Consider the following 21,732-nt stretch of genomic DNA (forward strand, 5'->3'; position numbering starts at 1 on the left):
TTGCTGCATTTGTAAATTTATAAAGCCAATATAAAGGAATAGTAGTGGTAAAAAAAAAAAGCACTTGTGGGTTTAACTAATCATTTTTTTTGTATAATTCTCCCTTAGGGGGCGTGACAGGGGGTGTGTCCAATGCCTACATCTTTTTCCTAATAGGCGTCCTTTGTTCCCAACTCAAAAAGTTAGGAGGTGTGCAATGGGAGACTATACGCTGCACCCGCGGCTCTCTTACACTGGTGATTTACATTCCATGCATGCTATATGCCCTCTTGTAGCCATGTGCATGAAGCCTATCAGTCCCTAAGTGTGGTGACTGCAGCGGCCATTTTTTCAGTTAAGCTTCAAGACTATCTTGCAGTGCCAAAGCTTCGCCTAAAGAATATTTTGAAATGGGCCATGAAGGAAAGGTTTAGGAGGCTGCTGCGGGTAAGTGCAGGAACCTCCGGCGGTCTGCACTTCATACCAGCAGCAGTTTGCCACACTTCCCATCCACAATCTGTATATGAATTTTTCGCTGTAAAATATCCCATGGGTGGATACCTAGCTGTCCTCCCTCTGAAAGTTCCCAGATGACACTGGTGGCCCTCAACACTGGCTGTTACTGACAGCTCTGGTCCCCATGGACAATCGAGAGCCAAAGTGGTTCCTGATTGTGCTTCCCCATTTCCTTGTTTATACTACTCGTCTATGCTTTTCCTTTCCCTTCTCGATACCCATAGTGCTTACCCTTCCCTTCGCGATACTCGTATTTCTTCCTTGTTCCCTCCTTTATATCCTTAGTCCTTTCTCCTTACCTCTTGATACCCACAGTACTTCCCCTATTCTTCCTCTACACCCATAGTGCTTCCCCTTTCACTACTCTATACCCATAGTGCTTCTCACTTCCCTCCTTGATCCCTGTAGTACTTCCCCCTTCCCTCCTCTATTTTTGTAGTGCCTTTCCCTTCCCTCCTCTATACCCATAGTACTTCCCCCTTCCCTCCTCTATTTTTGTAGTGCTTCTCTCTTCCCTCCTCTATACCCATAAATCTTCCCCCTTTCCTCCTTGATACCCATAATGCCTCCCCTTTCCCTACTCTACACCCGTAGTGCTCCCCTTGTCCCTCCTCTGTACCCGTAGTGCTCCCCGTTTCCCTACTCTATACCCATAGAGCTCCCCCTTTCCTTTCTCTATACCTATAGTGCTTCCCCCTTCCCTCCTCTATACCCATAGTGCCTCCCGCTTCCCTCCTCTACACCTGTAGTGCTCCCCCTTTCCTTCCTCTATACCCCTAAATCTTCCCCCTTCCCTCCTCTATAACCATAGTGCCTCCTGCTTTCCTCCACTACACCTGTAGTGCTCCCCCTTTCTTTCCTCTATACCACTAAATCTTCCCCTTTCCCTCCTAGATACCCATAGTGCCTCCCGCTTCCCTCCTCTATACCTGTAGTGCATCCCCTTTCCTTCCTCTATACCCATAGTGCTTCCATCTTCCCTCATCGATAGGCACATTGCTTGTACATAGAAAGATTTTTAATTTTAGTAGATCTGAACTACAGTAGGAGGTTTGAGACTTTAAATGAGGCAAGTATACAGTTACATTATGTCTAAAGCTTTATTTCAATATATGGTTTTACTATATTACACTTAGTTATACTATATAAATAGAAATAGATAAAAACCAAGCGCTGTAATGGGCACACCATAATATATGTAACTAGATGGATAAAAATTGGATAGGTGAATATACGTGAAAATTACAAATATTAAAACTAAATAAGCGAATAATCGTGAGGTATTAGATTGAACAATAAAATTAAGCTGCTATCAATTGGACAGAGATCAGAATCCCATAAAGTTAGAAGATGTATAAAGATAATAAAGATGTATAAATATTAATGTCATATTCTTTTTTGGTGCTAGTTGATGTAAATTTATCGCATTTTTGCCCATTTTGTTGGGTGTTTTTGCAAGCATAGCACCTCTTGCAAGGAAAGAACCCTTTCCCCTGAAAAAAAGATAATTCTGTTACACGTTTGGGTGGTTCTGGTACATTTTTTGCTATCAGATCTTAGCGTTGGTACTCGCCTATAAATGAAGCGCCGTTTGTCAGGTAGAATGTTGCAGAGAGTGTTATCTGTTTTAAGAAGAGGCCAGTATTTATTGATAATTTTTTCAATTTTTTTATGTTGTGCACTGAAGTTCATTATCAGGGGTATATCATTATTAATTGTTTTATTATCTTTAATTTTATCTTGAATGAGTACCTCTCTTGGAATTTGGTTAACTTCTTTAATTTTTTCCCCAATGAATTCTTTACTATATCCTTTATCTTCAAACTTCTTCCCCATCCATTGTGCTTGTGTTAAAAATTCTTTATTATTATTATTTAGTGCATTTTTTTCAGCGTATTTGCACGTATCTCTTTATATTCATTGATTTTTCATTTGTGGCATTTTATTTGGAGTGTTTTGCACTATTTCAGCATTTTTTAGTGTATTTGCACATCCTTTTAGTGTATGTTTGCAGTGTATTTGCACACAATTTTTGCCTATAACCAATTTATTTCAGTATTTTTACATACATCTTATCACATTTTGTTTTTTAGCATGATTTCATAGATCCACATTGATTGAACGGTGTATTAGAGCGCATCAATTTTATCTTAATACATATACTATATAAATGACTTCAGGAGATGATACAATATATCCTACACTATGTTTCAATGCTATGTGTATTTTGCTTCTAGTGTATAATCCATTCATGATGTGTCTTGCATGTCTAGGATAATTTTTATATATGCACATACCCATTGTTATGGGTTTTCACTGTTTATGCCAATAAATGAAACAGTATTTTTTTAATACTTGCCTCATTTAAAGTCCAAACCTCTTACTGTATTTCAAAGAAAAGGGATGGAGGCACATTTTTATATGCACCTCATTTAAAGTCCCACATACCCCCCCTTTTCAATTAATTTTAGTAGACTGTTATAAGGAAAGGGATGGTCGACACTCAGGATAACATCCAAAATAGTATTCCTTTATTAAATACATGTACAGAGCGGTTGAACAACCTACGCGTTTCGGACGTTAGTCATGGTTTTTAGTAAATTGTTGACTGTTATCCGTTTTCTGTATGTAGCTCTGTTTTACAGCGAATTTGTTCTAAAAATCAGCTGGAAAAACTTAGTTTTACAATATTGTTAAAAAGTTTGTTTAAGATAAACATGATGTCATTGGAAGATAAATGCGGTTTTACTATTTGATATGAATGTCCTTTTGCGCCAATTTAAGTAAGATCCCTGCCATGTTCCCCCGCGTTATGTAACAGATCTGCCATCTACCCGACAGATGTATGGTTTTACCTTGCAGCCTGCGGAATTTTATACTTTAGTGTTTCTCTATTTTTAGAAGCTTTCTTATGAAGGATGTGTAATGGAAGGCCACTTCCAACATTTTCGCTCTGAAATTACAGACCGGGCACAGTTCCCAGTCTGCAAACATGTTTATGTTTGTAACGAATCTGACATTCAATTAGAATATTTAAATCCAAGCTATTTTTAACCACTTGCCAACTGGGCACTTATAAACCTTCTAATTAAAAAGTACATATAATTACAGCGCTTGCAATACTATAAACAATCAAATTAATGAGTGAAAAAATCAAATGACAAAAAAAGTCCACATACATTGTGCAAATGTGCTCCAATCATAAAGTGCAAGTGCACTTCAAACTTCAAGGTGTGCCACAAACCCCTTCTGTGTCCCCACTCGCCAAAAAGAATGGAACCGTAGCTTTTCAGTCCAGGGGTCATTCAGGCTAGAATGCTGGACGTAAATGGCAAAAGGATCCAATGAAGATCTCCCTCAATCGTGATGGTCAAATGTGGATATTGTCACTAAAAATGAAAAGAGGGACTAATAGTGAAGTACAGTTTAGCAGATCTTTAATGCGCAAACGTAGATAGATACTTACAAGCTAAAAACATTCATCAAGTCATTGAAATTGCAAGGATAAATACCAGGATGACGCCCTGTGGGAGGGCGAAACGCGTTGACATAATTTCCAGTTTTCGCGTCCAAACGACGCTACTTACGTTTTTGGTGGAACGCACGCAGGATGCAACATTTCCTGGTGTTTATTCCTTGCAATTTCGATGCTTGATGAATGTTTTTAGCTTGTAAGTACCTATCCACGTTTGTGCATTAAAGATCTGCCAAACTGTACTTCACTATTAGTCCCTCTTTTCATTTTTAGGTGACAATATCCACATTTGACCATCACGATTGAGGGAGATCTTCAGTGGATCCTTTTGCCATTTATGGCATCGACCCCTGCACTGAACGATCCCTGGACTGAAAAGCTAGGGGTCCATTCTTTTCGGTAAGTGGGGACACAGGAGGGGTGTGTGGCGCACCTTGAAGTTTGGAGCACAACTGCACTTTATGATTGGAGCACATTTGCACAATGTATATGGAGGTTTTATGTCTTTTGATTTTTCCACTCATTAATCTGATTGTTTCTAGTATTGCGAGTGCTGTAATTATATGTACTTTTTATTCAGCCAAGTGAACAGCAGCTGCAGCCACTAGTATTACTAACTTTCATTCACTTCTAGCGTGAGTATATATATTTGTTTCACTAAACCCCCTTCCTGCCCAGGCCAATTTTCAGCTTTCAGCTGAATGACAATTGCGCGGTCATGCAACACTGTACTCAAACTAAATTGTTGTCATTTTCTTCCCACAAATAGAGCTTTCTTTTGGTTGATAATTAATCACTGCTGGGTTTTTTATTTTTTGCTAAAAAAACGAAAAAAGACCGAAAATTTTGAAAAAAATTTAGAAAAAAATAAAAAACCTCTTTCATAGTTTGTTATAACATTTTGAAAACAGGTAATTTTTCTCCTTCATTGATGTGTGCTGATGAGGCTGATGGGCACTGATAGGCTGCACCGATAGGCACTGATAAGGCGGCACTAATGGGCACTGATAGGTGGCACTGCTAAGCACTGATGAAGTGGCACTGATGGTTGGCACTGATGGGCATTGATAGGTGGCACTGTAGGGCACTGATAGGTGGCAGTGATTAGCTGCACTAATAGGTGGCACTGATGGGTGGCACTGGAAGGTGACACTGATAGGTAGCACTGATGATGAGGCACTGATGGGCATTAATTGGCAGCACTGGTGGGCATTGATGGGTGGCAATGGTGGGCAAAGGTAGGTGGCACGGTGGGAACTGGTAGGTGGCATTGGTGGGTACTAATAGGTGGCATGGGCAGGTGGCACTGGTGGGCACAGATGAGGCAGCCACAGCTCTCTGTGTGAGGGACCGATGTCCCTCTGACAGAAGCCGGTGATCAGCTTTTTTTTCCCCCTCACGCTGACAACAATGTGGCCATGTTCATGAAGCCTAATGCCACGTAGACACGGGCAGAATTTTCGACCAGACTGGTCCGACGGACTTTCAAAGGAACAGACTTGTCCTACACGCGATCAACCAAAGTCTGACAGATTTGTACGTGATGACGTACACCGGACTAAAATGAGGAAGTTGATAGCCAGTAGCCAATAGCTGCCCTAGCGTCGGTTTTTGTCCGTCGGACTAGCATACAGACGAGCGGACTTTTCGACCGGACTCGAGTCCGTCGGAAAGATTTGAAACATGTTATATTTCTAGGTCCGTTGGACTTTTGGGGAAAAAAAAGTCAGCTGGAACCCACACACACGATCGAATTGTCCGACGGAGTTCGGTCCGCCGGACCAAGTCTGCCGGAAAGTCCACTCGTGTGTACGCGGCATAAAAGTAGGTTTGCAGCGTTTTTCTCTTGAAGACCTCGGAGCCCATGTTACGGTTTTGTTGTGGAGGAAATTGATATATAAATGTGAACAGACTTTGTCCTCACACTGACAGAGTAAAGTCCATTAGCAGAGTGTGGTGAGACGCGGGATCGATCACTGACTGGAGCACGTGGAATATCACTTCACATCACAGCGTGAGGAGCGATTATCAGGCTGTCTGCTTTTTATTAGGACCTGTGATCCTTTGTGATTGTCCTTTGCCTCTTAGCCATATGGTTCCCCTTACCCGGACCATGTGCTACATTTATTTGGCTCTTCCATATGAGTAGAGGGAGACAACCTGCACCAGATGCTGTCCTACAACAAGTCCCAGCATGCAGGTTATGGTATCTATGGGCCGTAGCTATCCCTTTGCCACATGTATGTGGATAAGATACTGAGGATCCTTGAGGTCCTCACCACACCAATGTAATATAATGAATACGTCATCATTATGTCTTATGCTCTGTCACATCTCTTCATAAATAAAAAAAATCATCAATGTAATATTGATGATATCAAAACACTGCTGTTTGAAAGATACTGTAAACCTATATAACTTGAGCTCCAGACATTTGTGCGATGAGTTAATGCACAATATGTCACAAATTAGCGTGCATTGAATTAAAGTGGTTGTAAACCTCAGACATGAAATATGAACAAAGCCTATCCCTCTATAGTATGTACTTGTCTCAATCCAGAGAACTAAGTGCCAATTCTGTCTGCTGCCTCCTTCCTCTGCTATCTGCAGTCACTTCTGACAGATTTTCCTGACACCAAGAGAAAAAAAGGTGACAGGGGAGGTGTGACGGAACCACTTGGGCACCCAGATTAAGTGCTTCCGCCAAAAAGTCCCCTCTGTCCTCCAAACCGTTCCCAGCAGACCAAGAGCTAATACCAGCCCCTTTTTACCCCAAACATCGTACATAGACAAGATGGGAGCTAAAATCTAAAGGAATGACTGTTTATTGAAACTCAGACACATACTTTATACCCCACAGGAGGATATTCCTCCTGATCATATTACCCTAACAATACAAACTGTAAACAGGAATATAATTAACATAGCTAAACAACAGCCAACATATACAATATGCTAATTCATATCTTCCAACTAATAGGTGACAGAGATTTAACCACTTCAGCCCCGGAAGATTTGACCCCCTTCCTGACCAGAGCAATTCGGCACTGCGTCGCTTTAGCTGACAATTGCGCGGTCGCGCGATGCTGTACTCAAACAAAATTGACGTCCTTTTTTCCCCACGAATAGAGCTTTCTTTTGGTGGTATTGGATCGCCTCTGCTTTTTTTTTTTTTTTTTGAGCTATAAACAAAAAAAGAGCGACAATTTTGAAAAAAAAAACATTATTTTTTTTACTTTTTCTATAATAAATATACCCAAAAATAAATAAAAAAACCACATTTCTTTCTCAGTTTAGACTGATACATATTCTTCTACATATTTTTGGTAAAAAAAAAATCGCAATAAGCGTATATTGATTGGTTTGCGCAAAAGTTATAGCGTCTACAAAATAGGGGATAGATTTATGGCATTTTTATTATAATTTTTTTTTTATTAGTAATGGCGGCGATCTGTGATTTTTTTAATCATGACTGCGACATTATGACACATTTATCGGACACTTTTGACACTATTTTGGGATCATTGTCATTTATACAGCGATCAGTGCTATAAAAATGCACTGATTACTGTATAAATGACACTGGCAGGGAAGGGGTTAAACACTAGGTGGCGATCAAGGGGTTAAGTGTGTCCTAGGGAGTGATTCTAACTGTGAGGGGGATGGGATACTACTGACATGACAGCGATCACTGCTCCCGATCACAGGGAGCAGTAGATCTCTGTCATGTCACAAGGCAGAACAGGGAAATTCCTTGTTTACATAGGCATCTCCCCATTCTGTCTCTCCACAATCGAGGGCCGCTCCCGTGGCGTGCGGCGGGCACCCGATAGGCTGCAAATTTAAAGGGACGTACAGGTACACCCATTTGCCTGCCTGTGCCATTCTGCCGAGGTGCATCTGTGTACGGCGGTCGGCAAGCGGTTAATTAACCCATAAGTTAATCAACATAAACTTGTAAAATCCCGCAGTGGTTCAATAACAAGTGTGGTTTGGGGAGACACTGACTTGAATCCAAAGTAACATTACTCCAAAGGTCCCCCAGGCACACACCTCCCAAAGAGCAGTGCTATCTTAAAAGCCAGGACCCATAGTCAGTAAGCAAGAGGCGAGCCTGCAGTCCCCTACACAAGCCTCTGTCCCCTTTAAGTCTGTCACAGGAGGAGTCTCCAGCACACAGCCTGTGATTGACAGCCTCAGCTCTGTTCCAGTGTGCTATGTGAAGAGGGGAGGGGACGTCACTTCCCTTCCCTCCAATCAGCTATCAGAGCTCTCCTCACTGGGCTCTGCAGAGTGTAACTTCAGCTCCCTGCCCCCTGCTTTCTAAGAGCTCAGACAAGCTGTATAAATTCTGCACTTAGAATGGATGTAGAGAAAGACAGCAGATAAACAGGTACAACGTATGGAGGAGGATTTGCTTCATCTCTGTGTATCATCAGAGGCCAGTCACTTCACTGGGTATATGTGAAGGTTTACAACTACTTTAAGGCTACTCATTGAAATTATTGAGCTTCCGACGCACCAAATGTCCCAAAAATTGCGTTGCAATGCATGTGTGTTGCCTTAGTGCATTAGGGTGCTCTCTGCAATGAGTGGCACCATAATGCATCAAAGCATAGATGTAAATCAGACCCCAAAGTAGATGCAGACCCAATCATTACAATGTCATATAAGCTTTAGCATTTTAATCTCATTTCAAAAATCATGATTTTAATTTGCAGCTTTAATTAAAATAACCCCTGGTGATCCTGCCACAAAGGTCTTCCTTTAGGCACTTCCTGTTACAGGGGGACAATGCTCTGGTCCTGTCTCCGAAACATGCTTCTGTTGTGTCGTCCTGGTACATGGGCCACAACTGTGCAACATGATGACACAACAGGAGCATGTTTGGGAGACAGGACCAGAGCGTTGTCACCCTGTAACAGGAAGTGCCTGAACAAGGGCTTTTGTGGCAGGATCACCAGGGGTTATTTTAATGAAAGGTGCAAATTAAAAAAGATTGAAAATAACTTTTGAAACAACCACAAGTGGCCATTACAACACACATTATGCAACTATGGTCCACTGTTGCCACCATCAGGAAAGCCACCCTGGGAAATGTCATACAGCCATCACTGAAGTGCATGTAAACAGGAAGTGGTTTCCAAAAGGATGCGGGAGATCAGCAGCAATGAGATTTTAAGGCTGGATTCACACCTATGCAGTTTTAGTGCTTTTTGCATTTTGCAGATTTGCACTACAGAGCATGTTCCATAGGAAACCATATTAAATGGACTGTAGTGCAAATTTGCAAAATGCAAAAAGCATTAAAACTGCATAGGTGTGAATCCAGCCTTAAAGAATGACAATTGTTTATGATACGCAGTGTTTTAACAAAGTAGATGTCATTTATCTTTGTCCAAGTCAGGCTGGCTTAAACGCTACAAAAACAGGATCGCTAAGCCCCCGTTCACACCGGATCGATTGACAGGTCAAATCGCATGACAAGTCGCACCCTATTGTCAGCAATGGCTGTTCAAATTGGTGCGACGCTGACTTTGTGGTGCCGCATCGATTTGAAAAAGTAGTTCCTGCACTACTTTCCTTGATTTCCAGTGCAACTTGGATAGACAGCTGTGCATGAAGCCGCACTGATGTCTTCCAAGTCGCAGCCGAAGTTGAACTGATATGCAGCTTTGAAATCATGCGATTTTGGATGAAGTTGCGCGATTTCAAAGCTGCATTCAATGTGAGCGAGGGCTAATGCCCTGTACACACAATAGGATTTTCTGACATGGATTTCTTGGATCCATGGATTTTTTCCGACGGATGTTGGCTCAAACTTGTCTTGCATACACGCAGTCACACAAATCTTGTCGGAAATTCCGAACGTCAAGAACGCGGTGATGTACAACGCGTACGATGAGCCGAGAATAATGAAGTTCAATAGCCAGTGCGGCGCTTCTGCTTGATTCCGAGCATGCGTGGAACTTTGTGCGTCGGAATTGTGTACACACGATCGGAATTTACCACAACGGATTTTGTTGTCGGAAAATTTGAGATTCAGATCTCAAATTTTGTGTGATGGAAATTCCGGTGGAAAATGTCCGATGGAGCCTACACATGGTCGGAATTTCCGACAACAATCTCCCATCGAATATTTGCCGCCGGAAAGTCCGACCGTGTGTAAGGGGCATAAAGGTGCAGGGCGAGCACTCACCTGCTTTGTAGGTAGGTGTGACTTCCCCAGTGGCTGTGTCGGAGGCATCCACCAGCTACTTACAATTGTAGCAAGGCTGGGCAACTTCTATTGTGTGCTCCTTATCCTTGATTGTGGACTATGGTTTAACAGTGAGCAGCACAGCTACTATGTGAAGCTACAAAGTAGGAAGCAGAGTATGTAATGAGCAAGTATGGCTACCCCCTATGTACATAAATAGGTACAAATGAAATATAAACAAGGCTGTTAACACATTAAAGTGGTTGTAAAGGCTGAAGGTTTTTTTCTTACCTTTACACATTCTCTGCGTTAAAGGAGAAGTATGGGGATTTTTTTTTAAATTTTTATTTGGAATCATACTGTACTTACCTAGGTGGATGCAGCATCTGTCCCCCCATCGGCTCTAAGGGTGAGAACTGAGGGATCAAATACTACCGATCGCTCAGTTCTCAGAGCTCCCTCAGCAGAGAGCTGGTGATTGTCAATCAGATTGCCCCCCCCCCCCCCCAGCTCACTGGAGCGGAAGTGGCCGGCTCAGGCTCTCAGGAGCCCGCAGAGAGGCTAAGCAGGGTGCCGGTCCAGGCATGTGGGCGGATCCCGACCATATGGTTGCAATCTTTCCCGAGCCTGGACTGGCTCTGTGATGTCAGCCGACAGCGGACTTCAGCAGGTCACAGGAGTACAGAACGAACTGCACTCCTGTGATCCACAGGAGAAGTACAGCCAAACAAGCTTCCATTCTCAGCTCCCCCCAGACCCCAAAATACTTACCCAAGCCCAAGCCAGCGCTTTGCCCGAGAGCAGCAGCGCTGCTCTCTCTCTCTCTCTCTCTCTCTCCCTCCTCCCTGGACTCAGTGAAAGCAGTGAGAGCCATTGGCTATTGCTGCTGTCAGTCAAATCCAGTAACAGGAGAGAGGGGCGGGACCAAGCCGCATTTGTGTGTGTCCATGGACACACACAGAGTGGCTCGGGATCGAGCCCCCAAGTGTGCCACCACAGGTAGCAGCTTCCTATGGTGGCGCACAGAGAAGAGGAATATTCAGGAGTGCCGGGAGGGGACCCAAGAAGAGGAGGATCAGGGCTGGTCTGTGAAAAACCACTGACGTGTTTGTTATTTAACCGCTTAAGCCCCGGAAGATTTTACCCCCTTCCTGACCACAGCGCTTTTTACAATTTGGCACTGCGTCGCTTTAACTGACAATTGCGCGGTCATGCAATGCTGTACCCAAACAAAATTTGCATTCCTTTTTTTTTCCCACAAATAGAGATTTCTTTTGGTGGTATTTGATCACCTCTGCGGTTTTTCTTTTTTGCGCTATAAACAAAAAGAGAGCGACAATTTTGAAAAGAATATTTTTTAACTTTTTGCTATAATAAATATCCCCAAAAATATTTTTTAAAAAATAATTTCTTCATCAGTTTAGGCCGATATATATTCGTCTACATTTTTTTGGTAAAAAAAAAAAAAAAAATCGCAATAAGCGTATATTGATTGGTTTGCGCAAAAGTTATAGTGTCTACAAACTATGGGAAAGATTTATGGCATTTTTATTTATTTTATTTTTTTTTACTAGTAATGGCGGTGATCAGAGATTTTTAGCAGTACTGTGACATTGTGGCGGACAGATCGGACACGTTTGACACATTTTTGGGACCATTGACATTTATACAGCGATCAGTGCTATAAAAAAATATTTCACTGGTAGGGAACGGGGTAACACTAGGAGGCGATCAAGGGGTTAACTGTGTTCCCTAGTTAGTGTTTCTAACTGTATGGGGATAGGACTGACTGATGGAGGAGACATATCGCTGTTCCTACTTACTAGGAACTGTCAGGGCTGGGCTCAGCCCATCCTTCTCAAAGCTGGCCGCTCAGCTGTCGGCTAATTGCCAGCTCCTATCTCTCCACAGTGATTCACCTGTTGATGATATCCTGCTCATCAGTCCTGCCTACTTAAGCCGTCCAGCCCAGATGATGTCTGCCTTCGCCTTGGTCACATCTCTAGAGAAGCTCTCCTGTGTTCCTTTTAAAGACTTGCTTGGCTGATATTCCTTCTAGCTCCAGATCCTGCTTGCTGTTCTACTACGCTCATCTCTGGCTCCCTGACATTTTGGCTTGTCTGACTATCCGTTCCGGTTCCTGAACTCTGGCTATGTTTTGACTACGTTTACTCTGTTTACCTTTTTATTAATATTATTAAACAAGTGTGATTTAACTGTACTTTTGTCTCAGTCTGATTCATGGTTTCTGACAGGAACAAACAATATATCTACTCTCCCCTGACAGAACAGGGATTTGTGTGTTGACACACACAAATCCCTGTGCTTGCTCTTATGCCCGCGATCGCGAGTAGCCGTCGGCGATCGCGCCTGCCGGCCACGTGCATTGGGTCCCCCACCCTGCAAAGGGCGCACTCGCACCCCCTAGCGTCTCTTGAAGGGAACAACGTACCCACACGAGGTTTCGCCCAGCCGTGCCCTTCTGCCAACGTATATCGGCGTGAGCCAGTCGGAAAGGGGTTAAAAAAAAATGATTAACTTTACAATTGTTGTACAAACCTTTTTTTTTATTATTAAATATTAAAAAGGATTTTATATCCTAATTCATACAATATCTCATGAACTATCCTTAAAACAAAAACAAATGATGAAACATCAGTGTGGTAAAGCAGAACATTATATCAGAAAATAGTTAATTCCTTTAGGACCAACGCGTTTCACAGACTTGGTCCACTTTTTCAGGAGCCATTGAGGTGCTTATTCACACAATACAGTAAATGAAAACAACCAAAATTATTATTTGTCACCCCGGTGATACAATTGTCAAAGTTATATCTCTAAACATGTCGCAGATGGAGAGGAGGGAAAGCCCCAAAGCCGGAGCCCCCATGGGGTGGTAACATTACAATCACTTTAAATATGCTACTGCATGTAATTTGAAGTGCATTATTATGTGCATTGAGATGCATTGTGGTGATGTAGTCTATTCCTTTCGAACACACCACAATGGTCCTTTTAACGCACCTGCACTTTTTTTCCTTTCAGTGCGTATTGTGACCGTCTAAAACACAGATCCGTTCTAGTGCATAGAGGATGTGTGTTGGGATGCCTTTCTGAGTAAATGGCACTGCAGTACACCGTCCTCCGGCTCCTGCATTATCATGCATGGCAGCAACATGCAGTAAAATGTGCGTTACTGCAATGCAAATTTGGGAGATTGGCCTAACATATTGAAAAGATTGATTACATCAAGCTGATCTGATTACGTGGATATTTGAAAAACTTTAAAAAGACAATATATTGCCATTAAGGTTGAATTTGATGGACATTTATCTTCTCCCCTATCTGACTAAAGCCTCATATACATGATCAGATTTTCATCCATTTTTTGTTGCATGCTAGAGGTTAATCACAATATGAAAATTCTCATACGACAGAATTCTACTTCAGAAGTGACGTTGTGTGTTGAATAGTTTTGTATGTATTCTTTCATTTCTGAGCATAAGTTTTTTTGCGGGTGAAAACCGTACTAATTAAACGATAATCTGATGTTGTGTTCACATACGATTAAAATTTTATAGTCTGCACATCCAGCTTTTGTCAGATGAAAAATCGGAATCGGTTGTCGAAAGCACCGTACTAATCAGCAGATCGTTCGTCGGAGGAAATTTTTACTTCTGATTTTCGTATCGTGTGGGCCTTAAGTCATGCAGGAGATTTTAGTGTTTAGTTAGACACCTGCCAAAACGCATCTAATACTCTGCAAATGAAGGGATTGTGGACAGAAGACTGACTCCCACTAATTGGACAATCCTTCACTCCGCAGATGTATGGAAATTGTTCAATGCTGGATTTAGGAGAGATGAGGACAGATCTTTTCTGATCTTTTGAGCTGACATTTCCCTTCGGCAGATCTCTAAGATGAATATACTAGCCATACACCAGTCGAAAAATTATTCGAACACATTTCGAAAAACGAATACACAGTCATGAGAGCAAACGATATTGCTATCATATAATGACTGATTTTCTAACAACAAGCATTATTTTGGTCTCTATTTTTCTTAATAATTAAAATTTTCAGGTAACAATCACAGAAAAAAAAATGGTTACCGTATATACTCGAGTATAAGTCGTTCCGAGTAAGTCGAGGCCCTAATTTACCACAAAAAAATGGGAAAAACGTATTGACCCGAGTATAAGACGAGGGTGAGAAATGCACAGCTACTGTAAGTGGAAAAGAGGGTCAACAATGCCCATTTGCAGCCTCACTGTGCCCATTTGCAGCCATAGGTCCCCCGAACTTCAAACTCGATAGTTAGGGTTCCTAGATGCCCCCTAGCTGCAGCCAAAATTTGAGGTCTCTGAGCCCAAAGGGTCCCAAAATGACATTGCTGCAGATGGACACAGTTGATCAAATTTGGGGCCCGTATCCTGGGGCCACTTAGTGCTAAGAACCCCAAATTTGGTGTGCAAACCCAGTGGAACTAGCACCATAAAATATCCAAAGCTGGGGTTTTTAGCACCAAGTGGCCCCGAGATACAGGGCCCCAAAAATCGGTTCAGAAAATGTCAAGCACTTTTCTGTAGCAAAGAATGACATTTTCCGAACCGGGTTTGGGGCCCCGTATCTTGGGGCCACTTGGTGCTAGTAACTCCATCTTTGGATATGTTATGGCACCTGTTCCACTGTGTTTGCACACCAAATGTGGAACTCCTAGCACCAAGTGGCCCTGAGATACGGGGCCTCAAATTCGGTTCGGAAAATGAAATTTTTTGCTGCAGAAAAGTGCTTGACTCCAGTATAAGTCGAGGGGGGCACTTTCAGCACATAAAAATGTGCTGAAAAACTCGACTTATACTCGAGTATATACGGTATATAAAAATTGCCTATCTTGATGGTTGTGTGTTTCTTGCATGTACTATTGCTATACTCTTTATTTTAGACATGACCGTTTGTTGACACGAACATATATCTTGTGGGTTAACATTTTTTTTCACACTTGTGCAGTACCAATACTTGGTTTTCCTAACAGAAACACATTAACCGATTGCCGATCGTGCTATAACCGGATGACGGCTATAGCACGGTCGTCCTGTTCTGGGAGGACGTCAAAAGACGTGTTCTGTGATCAGGCACGCTCTATGACTGCTGTGTCCTTTGGACACAGCTAATCATAGCTGTGTCTATGGAAGGAAAGGAGAGCCGTTAACTGGCAAAGCTGTCAGGACATCGTTCACACTGATAATCAGGGCACTGATTATCAGTGCAGCCTATCGGTGCCAATCAGTGCAGCCTGTTAGTGCTAATCAGTGCCATCTATCATTTCCTATCAGTTCCCATCAGTGCCACCTATCAGTTCATATTAGTGCCACCTATCAATACCCACCAATGACGCCTCAGCAGTGCCCATCAGTGCAGTCTATCAGTGCCAATCAGTGAAGAAGAAAAAATACTTATTTGCAAAATTTTATAACAGAAACTTATGCCGCGTACACACGACCGGTTTTGCCGTCGGAATAAACTCCGAAGCTGTCTTGCCTACACACGGTCACACCAAAGTCCAACCATCCAGAACGCGGTGACGTACAACACGTATGATGGGACTAGAAAAAGGAAGTTCAAAAGCCAGTAGCCAATAGCTTCCATCTCGTATTTGCTTCAGAGCATGCGTCGTTTTTGGGCCGTCGGAACAGCATACAGACGAGCGGTTTTCCTGATAGGAATTGGTTCCGTCTGAAAAATTTAGAACATGTTCTCTTTCTAGGCCCGTCAGAATTTTGGAAAACAAAAGTTCGATGAGGCACACACACGATCGGAATAGACTATAAAAAACTTCCGTCTGACTTTTTCTGTCGGACATTCCGCTCGTGTGTACACGGCCTTGGCCTGTGCAGAAAGGGGCTAAAAGTGCCCAGTAGGCAAGTGGTTATCTTTTCAATGCATCGTCCATTTGGCAGAAGTTTTCGAAAACGTTTCCTTTGATTTATTGGCTCACAAACATCACCAATGATTATCGATTTGTGCCCATTAACTGGACGAAAAACGAACGAGCTGTCCAAATGACAGATTTTCAAACTATCTTTCCTCTAGTGTATGGGCACCATTAGTGTAGATCAGTGGTTCTCAACCTCAGTCCTCAGGTACCCCCAACAGGCCATGTTTTGGGAACTTCCCTTAGATAAAATAGCTCTTATCAATACGTCATTCATATAGATTTAAAGCAGCTGTTCAAAGTAAAGGAAAACCTGAAAACATGGCCTGTTGGGGATACTTGAAGACTGAGGTTGAGAACCACTGGAGTAGATGATATTTGACATGTCAAATCTCATGCCAAACTGGCGGGAATTGCCGGAAATGGCATCGTCCAAATCGGTGTGACGCCGCATTTGCGTAGCCACATCGATTCCCAAAAGTATGACAAGTACTACTTTTGGCGACTTTGGGGTGCGATTTCCATTGACATCTGTGCAGCAACCCGCACAGATGTCTCTGAAATCGCCGCCCGAAGTTGGGAGCTGAACTCGCACAATTCATTTCCGCTGTCAGTGTGAACCTGGGCTAAAATTGTTTAAGAGCCCTTGCACACTGGGGTGGGGGGCGGCGTCGGCGGTAAAACGCCGCTATTATTAGCGGCGTTTTACCGTTGGTATGCGGCCGCTAGCGGGGCGGTTTTACCCCCCGCTAGCGGCCGAGAAAGGGTTAAATACCACCGCAAAGCGCCTCTGCAGAGGCGCTTTGCCGGCGGTATAGCCGCGCCGTCCCATTGATTTCAATGGGCAGGAGCGGTAAAGGAGCGGTATACACACCGCTCCTTCACCGCTCCGAAGATGCTCCTAGCAGGACTTTTTTTACCGTCCTGCCAGCGCATCGCTCCAGTGTGCAAGCCCTCGGGGCTTGCACACTGGAATGAAAGTAGCGGCACTTTCGGGGCGGTTTGCAGGCGCTATTATTAGCGCAATAGCGCCTGCAAACCGCCCCAGTGTGCAAGGGCTCTAACTGTTTTTGTTCACCATTCCTTTTACCTGCAAGGTGCCAGAGTGGAATGAAATTGGCCACGGCACGTCAGCTGACATTTCTGTCTGTGGACAATTTTTGCCAAACCCGATGAAGTAATAATGTTACGGCTGACTCCATTGAGGGGTTCTAATATGGAATGTGTGTAATCTGAAGTGAATTGAGCTGCTTAATTTCAATTTAAATTGAATAATGAGATTCTAGGTACATCAAGACAAAAACAAAAATGTCCTATCTGCTACAAGATGCCTAATAGCCTTCAAATGGAGACATTCAGCTGGACCATCCACATCCAATCTATACAAATGCAATTACAGTGTCCATAACATGGAATATCTTACAGTACAGCTAAATAACTTCTTACCCAACTGTACCAAAACCTAGTCCCCATGGGACTTTTTTTTTTTTTTTAAAGAGAACCCCATAGGAATTTTTGTTGACACCTTTCTAATCCTTCCTCTTTTTTGCAGGAGCTTCCATATTCCACGGTCAAACCATCAAATGATTGGTGTCATAACTGATCACATGTGCAGCACCATGGCAATTTCGTGATTTCGCACAGGCATTGGCACTGTTCAAATCAGTGCGAAGCTGACTTTGCAGTGCCGCATCGATTTGAAAAAGTAGTTCCTACTACTTTTCGGGTGTAACTTGGATAGACATCTGTGCATGAAGCCGCACAGATGTCTTCAAAGTTGCACTGACATGCGGCTTTGAAATTGTGCGATTTCAGATGAAGGCGCACGATTTCAGAACAGCAGTCAATGTGAACAAGGGCTAAGGCTGTCAGCAGATCAGCCTCTACAAACTCAGCAGTGCCTTAGGCTACATTCACACTAATGCGTTTTTTGATGCATTTTGCAGAAAGGCAGGGAAATTTTTTAACATGGGTTCCTATGGAACATGTTCACATCAATGCATTTGTGTGCCTCTGCATTTTTGGAAAGGGTCAGGGACTTTTTTTACCACAAAATGCAGCTTTTTGCATGTAATAGACTTCAATAGACCCACATTCAAAACGCTGTGTTTTTACCGCAATTTTGACGCAATTTAGCGTTTTGTGTTTTTACTGTATATAACTGGTTGCTAAGGAGGGGGCCAGGAAACCGGCCGCCGCGTCCTTAACAACCAATGAGTCATCAGCTGTCAGCGGGCTTCCCCGCTGACAGCTAATTGTAAAAAAAAGAATTGCCGGCAAAAACGAAATCGTGAAAAAAAAATGGCGTGGGGTCCTCCCCAGGTCCACACCAGGCCCTTCAGGTCTAGTATGGATTCGGAGGGGACACCCCCCCTCCCATGCCAAATTTTTTTTTTAAAAATGGCGTGGCCCCCCCCCCCCCAAAATCCATACCAGACCCTTATCTGAGCATGCAGCCCGGCAGGTCAGGAAAGAGAGGGGACGAGTGAGCGCCCCTCCCTCTCCTGAACCGTACCAGGCCACATGCCCTCAACATGGGGGAGTGGGTGCGTGGGCTCTGCGCCCCCCACCCCAAAGCACCTTGCCCCCATGTTTATGGAGACAAGTGCCTCTTCCCAAAAACAATTGCCCGGTGGTTGTCGGGGTCTGCGGGCTGGGGTCTTATCGGAATCTGGAAGGGGGCCCCCAGATCCTGGCCTCCCCCCTATGTGAATGAGTATGGGGTACATTGTACCCCTAACCCATTCACCAAAAAAAGTAGAGTAGTGTGAAAAAATACAGCAGACAGTTTTTGACAAGTCTTTTATTAAAAAAATTTTCTTCTTCCTCTGGTCTTCCTGCATCTTCTCCTTCTCCCGATTCTTTGTCCGCTCTTCTTCTTTCTCCTCTCTTCTGTCTGGTGTGCTTCTTCCTCTGCCGCCGCTCCCACCAATGACCCTCCTCCGATGCTTCATCCTGCTGATCTGTCTGCGCCGCTGTCAAGCGTTTCTTAGATAACAATGGGGGCGTGGCCATTGGATGACATAATCCACAGGTCCGCCCCCTTGTGACATCACGGTCCCATCCTTCCCCCGGGCGGTGACGTCACAAGGGGGCTGTGCTTCCGGATGACAGCATCCTTGTTAAAGGGGGCTTCCAGATTCTGATAAGCCCCCCTGACCAAAGACCCCGACAACCACCGGCTAGGGTTGTCGGGAAGAGGCCCTTGTCCCCATCAAGATGGGGGCAAGGTGCTTTGGGATGGGGGACGCACGCACTCCCCCATGTTGGGGGCATGTGGTCGGAAATGGGAAATGTAGTTCCAAAACATCTGGGTTGCCAAGGTTCACCATCACTGGTGGATCGGGTCAAAGGGCATTCCGTTGTCTGTTTGTTTACACGCGGCAGCCCATAGAGAAGGGCTGACTTGGCCCATGTCTGCTCTGCAGAAACAGAGCAGACACAGACCCATCATCCACCCGCTGTGCTCTGATCAGCAGGGGATCAGCGGACAAATCCCCTGCTGATCATAACAGTGTCCGCCCCGTGTGAAAAGGGCCTTGGATTCGCTTTAAGACCATTGGAGCTTCTCCCAAGGACATCAGAGCATGAAAAGGTTTCACATTACAGAATCCTAAGACAGGAGGCTGCAGTCTCCCCTACAAGCAATGTGAGAGTCCTGGTGAATGCAGTGCAGTATAGAACAATCAGAGTAACAACAATTTTGGTGAACTAATTTTGGTTCGGTGTCAGTCTGTCTTTTGGGTCACAAACCGGTTTCATCTGTTGTCTAGAGCCGCTCATTAAACCATTTAGAATGTGAAAAGAACCTAATTATGTTACAAGACATTTGTATTTGCCAGAGTTGGTTTTGTACCGTCCTCAGCGGCCTTTTAGTTTTCAGAAGTATTTAGTTGCTGGTCCTCTAGTATTTCGTTCTTTTTTATGTTTTTTTTGTCCCCGGTGTATTTTTATGTTGTGTTAGATGAGGGCCGTAACTCAGTGACCAGCTAACGAGCCCGGCATCGCATTTTAGCATGAGACAGAGAATCCCGACTGACTGGGCTCTAATGTTCTTCTTCCTGTACAGGCAACAGGCACAGCAGGCTGAATGGAACCAAACAGGCGCTCGAATTCAAGTCAAAACAATGGTTTGGGGCAATGGTCAGGTCTCATAAGGAAAAAGTTGTGGTAAGCATGAAATTTAATCTAAACCTTTATGTCTGATGTCAGAATATGTATACACAGCCTGTTCTTTTATAGCAATGGAAAGCAGACGCTGCGTTTTGTGCTACAATATAAAAGTCTCCAAGTCTGGTAAATATAAATTAATGAACGCACATCTGCTGTTATTATTATAAGAATGGCTACATAATGGCTTTATCCTGCTAATCTTTTTATCATTAGCTATTCTAAATAAACCATTTTTATTGCTGTTTTCCTCCTGCTAGGAAGTCCAGACAGAGTTAGTACCAGTTGTGGACCGAATTCTGCATGTGAATCTAAACAGTCAAACTTATTAAAGGGAAACTATTAGGGCTCATTCACACTAGCTTTGGTCACTGAAGAGCGATCTACATTTGGAGCGCTCTTCAGAGAGCAGCTGATGTGGTGAGGAAGAGTTGTCTTGCCTTCTCACCACCTGCTTTAACCCCTTGAACTCACGAAGCAGCCTTAAGCTGGATACACACTATACAATTTTCTGTAGATTTTTTCCTTCAGATTTACCAAAACCATATACTATGAGGTCAAACCTAAACACTTTCAATTTGTATGCAATCAGGCAGGCCCTTGCACTACATAGTTGAAGGTAAATCTAAAGGACATCTAACAACAAAAGTGATATAGTGTGTATCCAGCCTAAAGCCTCGTACACATGATCAGATTGTTGGCCAACAAAACCATGGACGTTTGTCCCAAGGGCGTTGGCCCAAACTTGTCTTGCATACACATGGCCACACAATTTTTGGCCAACAATTACGAGCGTAGTGACGTACTATGTTGCTTTTCAACTCTTTAGCGCCACCCTTTGGGCTCCTTCTGCTAATTTTGTGTTAGTAGAAGTTTGCTGAGTGTTGATTCGCGCTTTTCATTTCGCGCTTTTCAGTTCGTTTCTGAACGGCCGCTCGTCAACCAGCCATGTTGCGGAATCGGAGGAGATAACATGTTATTTGTTATTGGCCTTGGAGTTATTGCTTTGACATTTGTTTTGATTGAATAATGATTTGATTTGGTATATTTTCTATATTTTTGGATGCATAGAATGCACTTTTTGGTTAAGTTCTATTGGCAGAGAGCATGTCTAATTGTTTTTGTTTTCTTTTTTTAATGCACAATAAAAAATTGTGGAGAATAATACTTGGCTATGTGTTTTACTTCAAATGACAGTTTGGGAGTAGGCAGTTACATTTTATAAAATACAATGTAAAATTGACAAGGGACACCAACATAGTTGTATCTTTGATCTTATAAACTACAGGATAATGGTGTTGTGGTAACTTGCCTAAATAAAAATTAAAAAAAGCATAATAATATTACTCTTGATATCACTAGAAAAAAAAAGCCTTTGAAAATTTGTTTGCCATAACTCCATCAGTATCACCAGCAAAGCAGCTTCATTATTATCCCATTAAAGAAGAAGAGAATTG

General features: G+C 43.2%; 1 protein-coding gene across 1 annotated transcript in view; it reads left to right on the forward strand.

Annotated features, from left to right (window-relative positions):
* Positions 1-21,732, forward strand: part of ITGA8 (integrin subunit alpha 8) — a 239,603-nt gene that overhangs the window by 21,649 nt on the left and 196,222 nt on the right. The window contains exon 3 of the mRNA XM_073629668.1: positions 20,175-20,275. Coding sequence (XP_073485769.1) covers positions 20,175-20,275 — 101 coding nt within the window. The remainder of the gene's footprint in view (positions 1-20,174; positions 20,276-21,732) is intronic.

The sequence above is a fragment of the Aquarana catesbeiana genome, linkage group LG05, assembly GCF_042186555.1.
Source record: "Aquarana catesbeiana isolate 2022-GZ linkage group LG05, ASM4218655v1, whole genome shotgun sequence".
Classification (NCBI taxonomy): domain Eukaryota; kingdom Metazoa; phylum Chordata; class Amphibia; order Anura; family Ranidae; genus Aquarana; species Aquarana catesbeiana.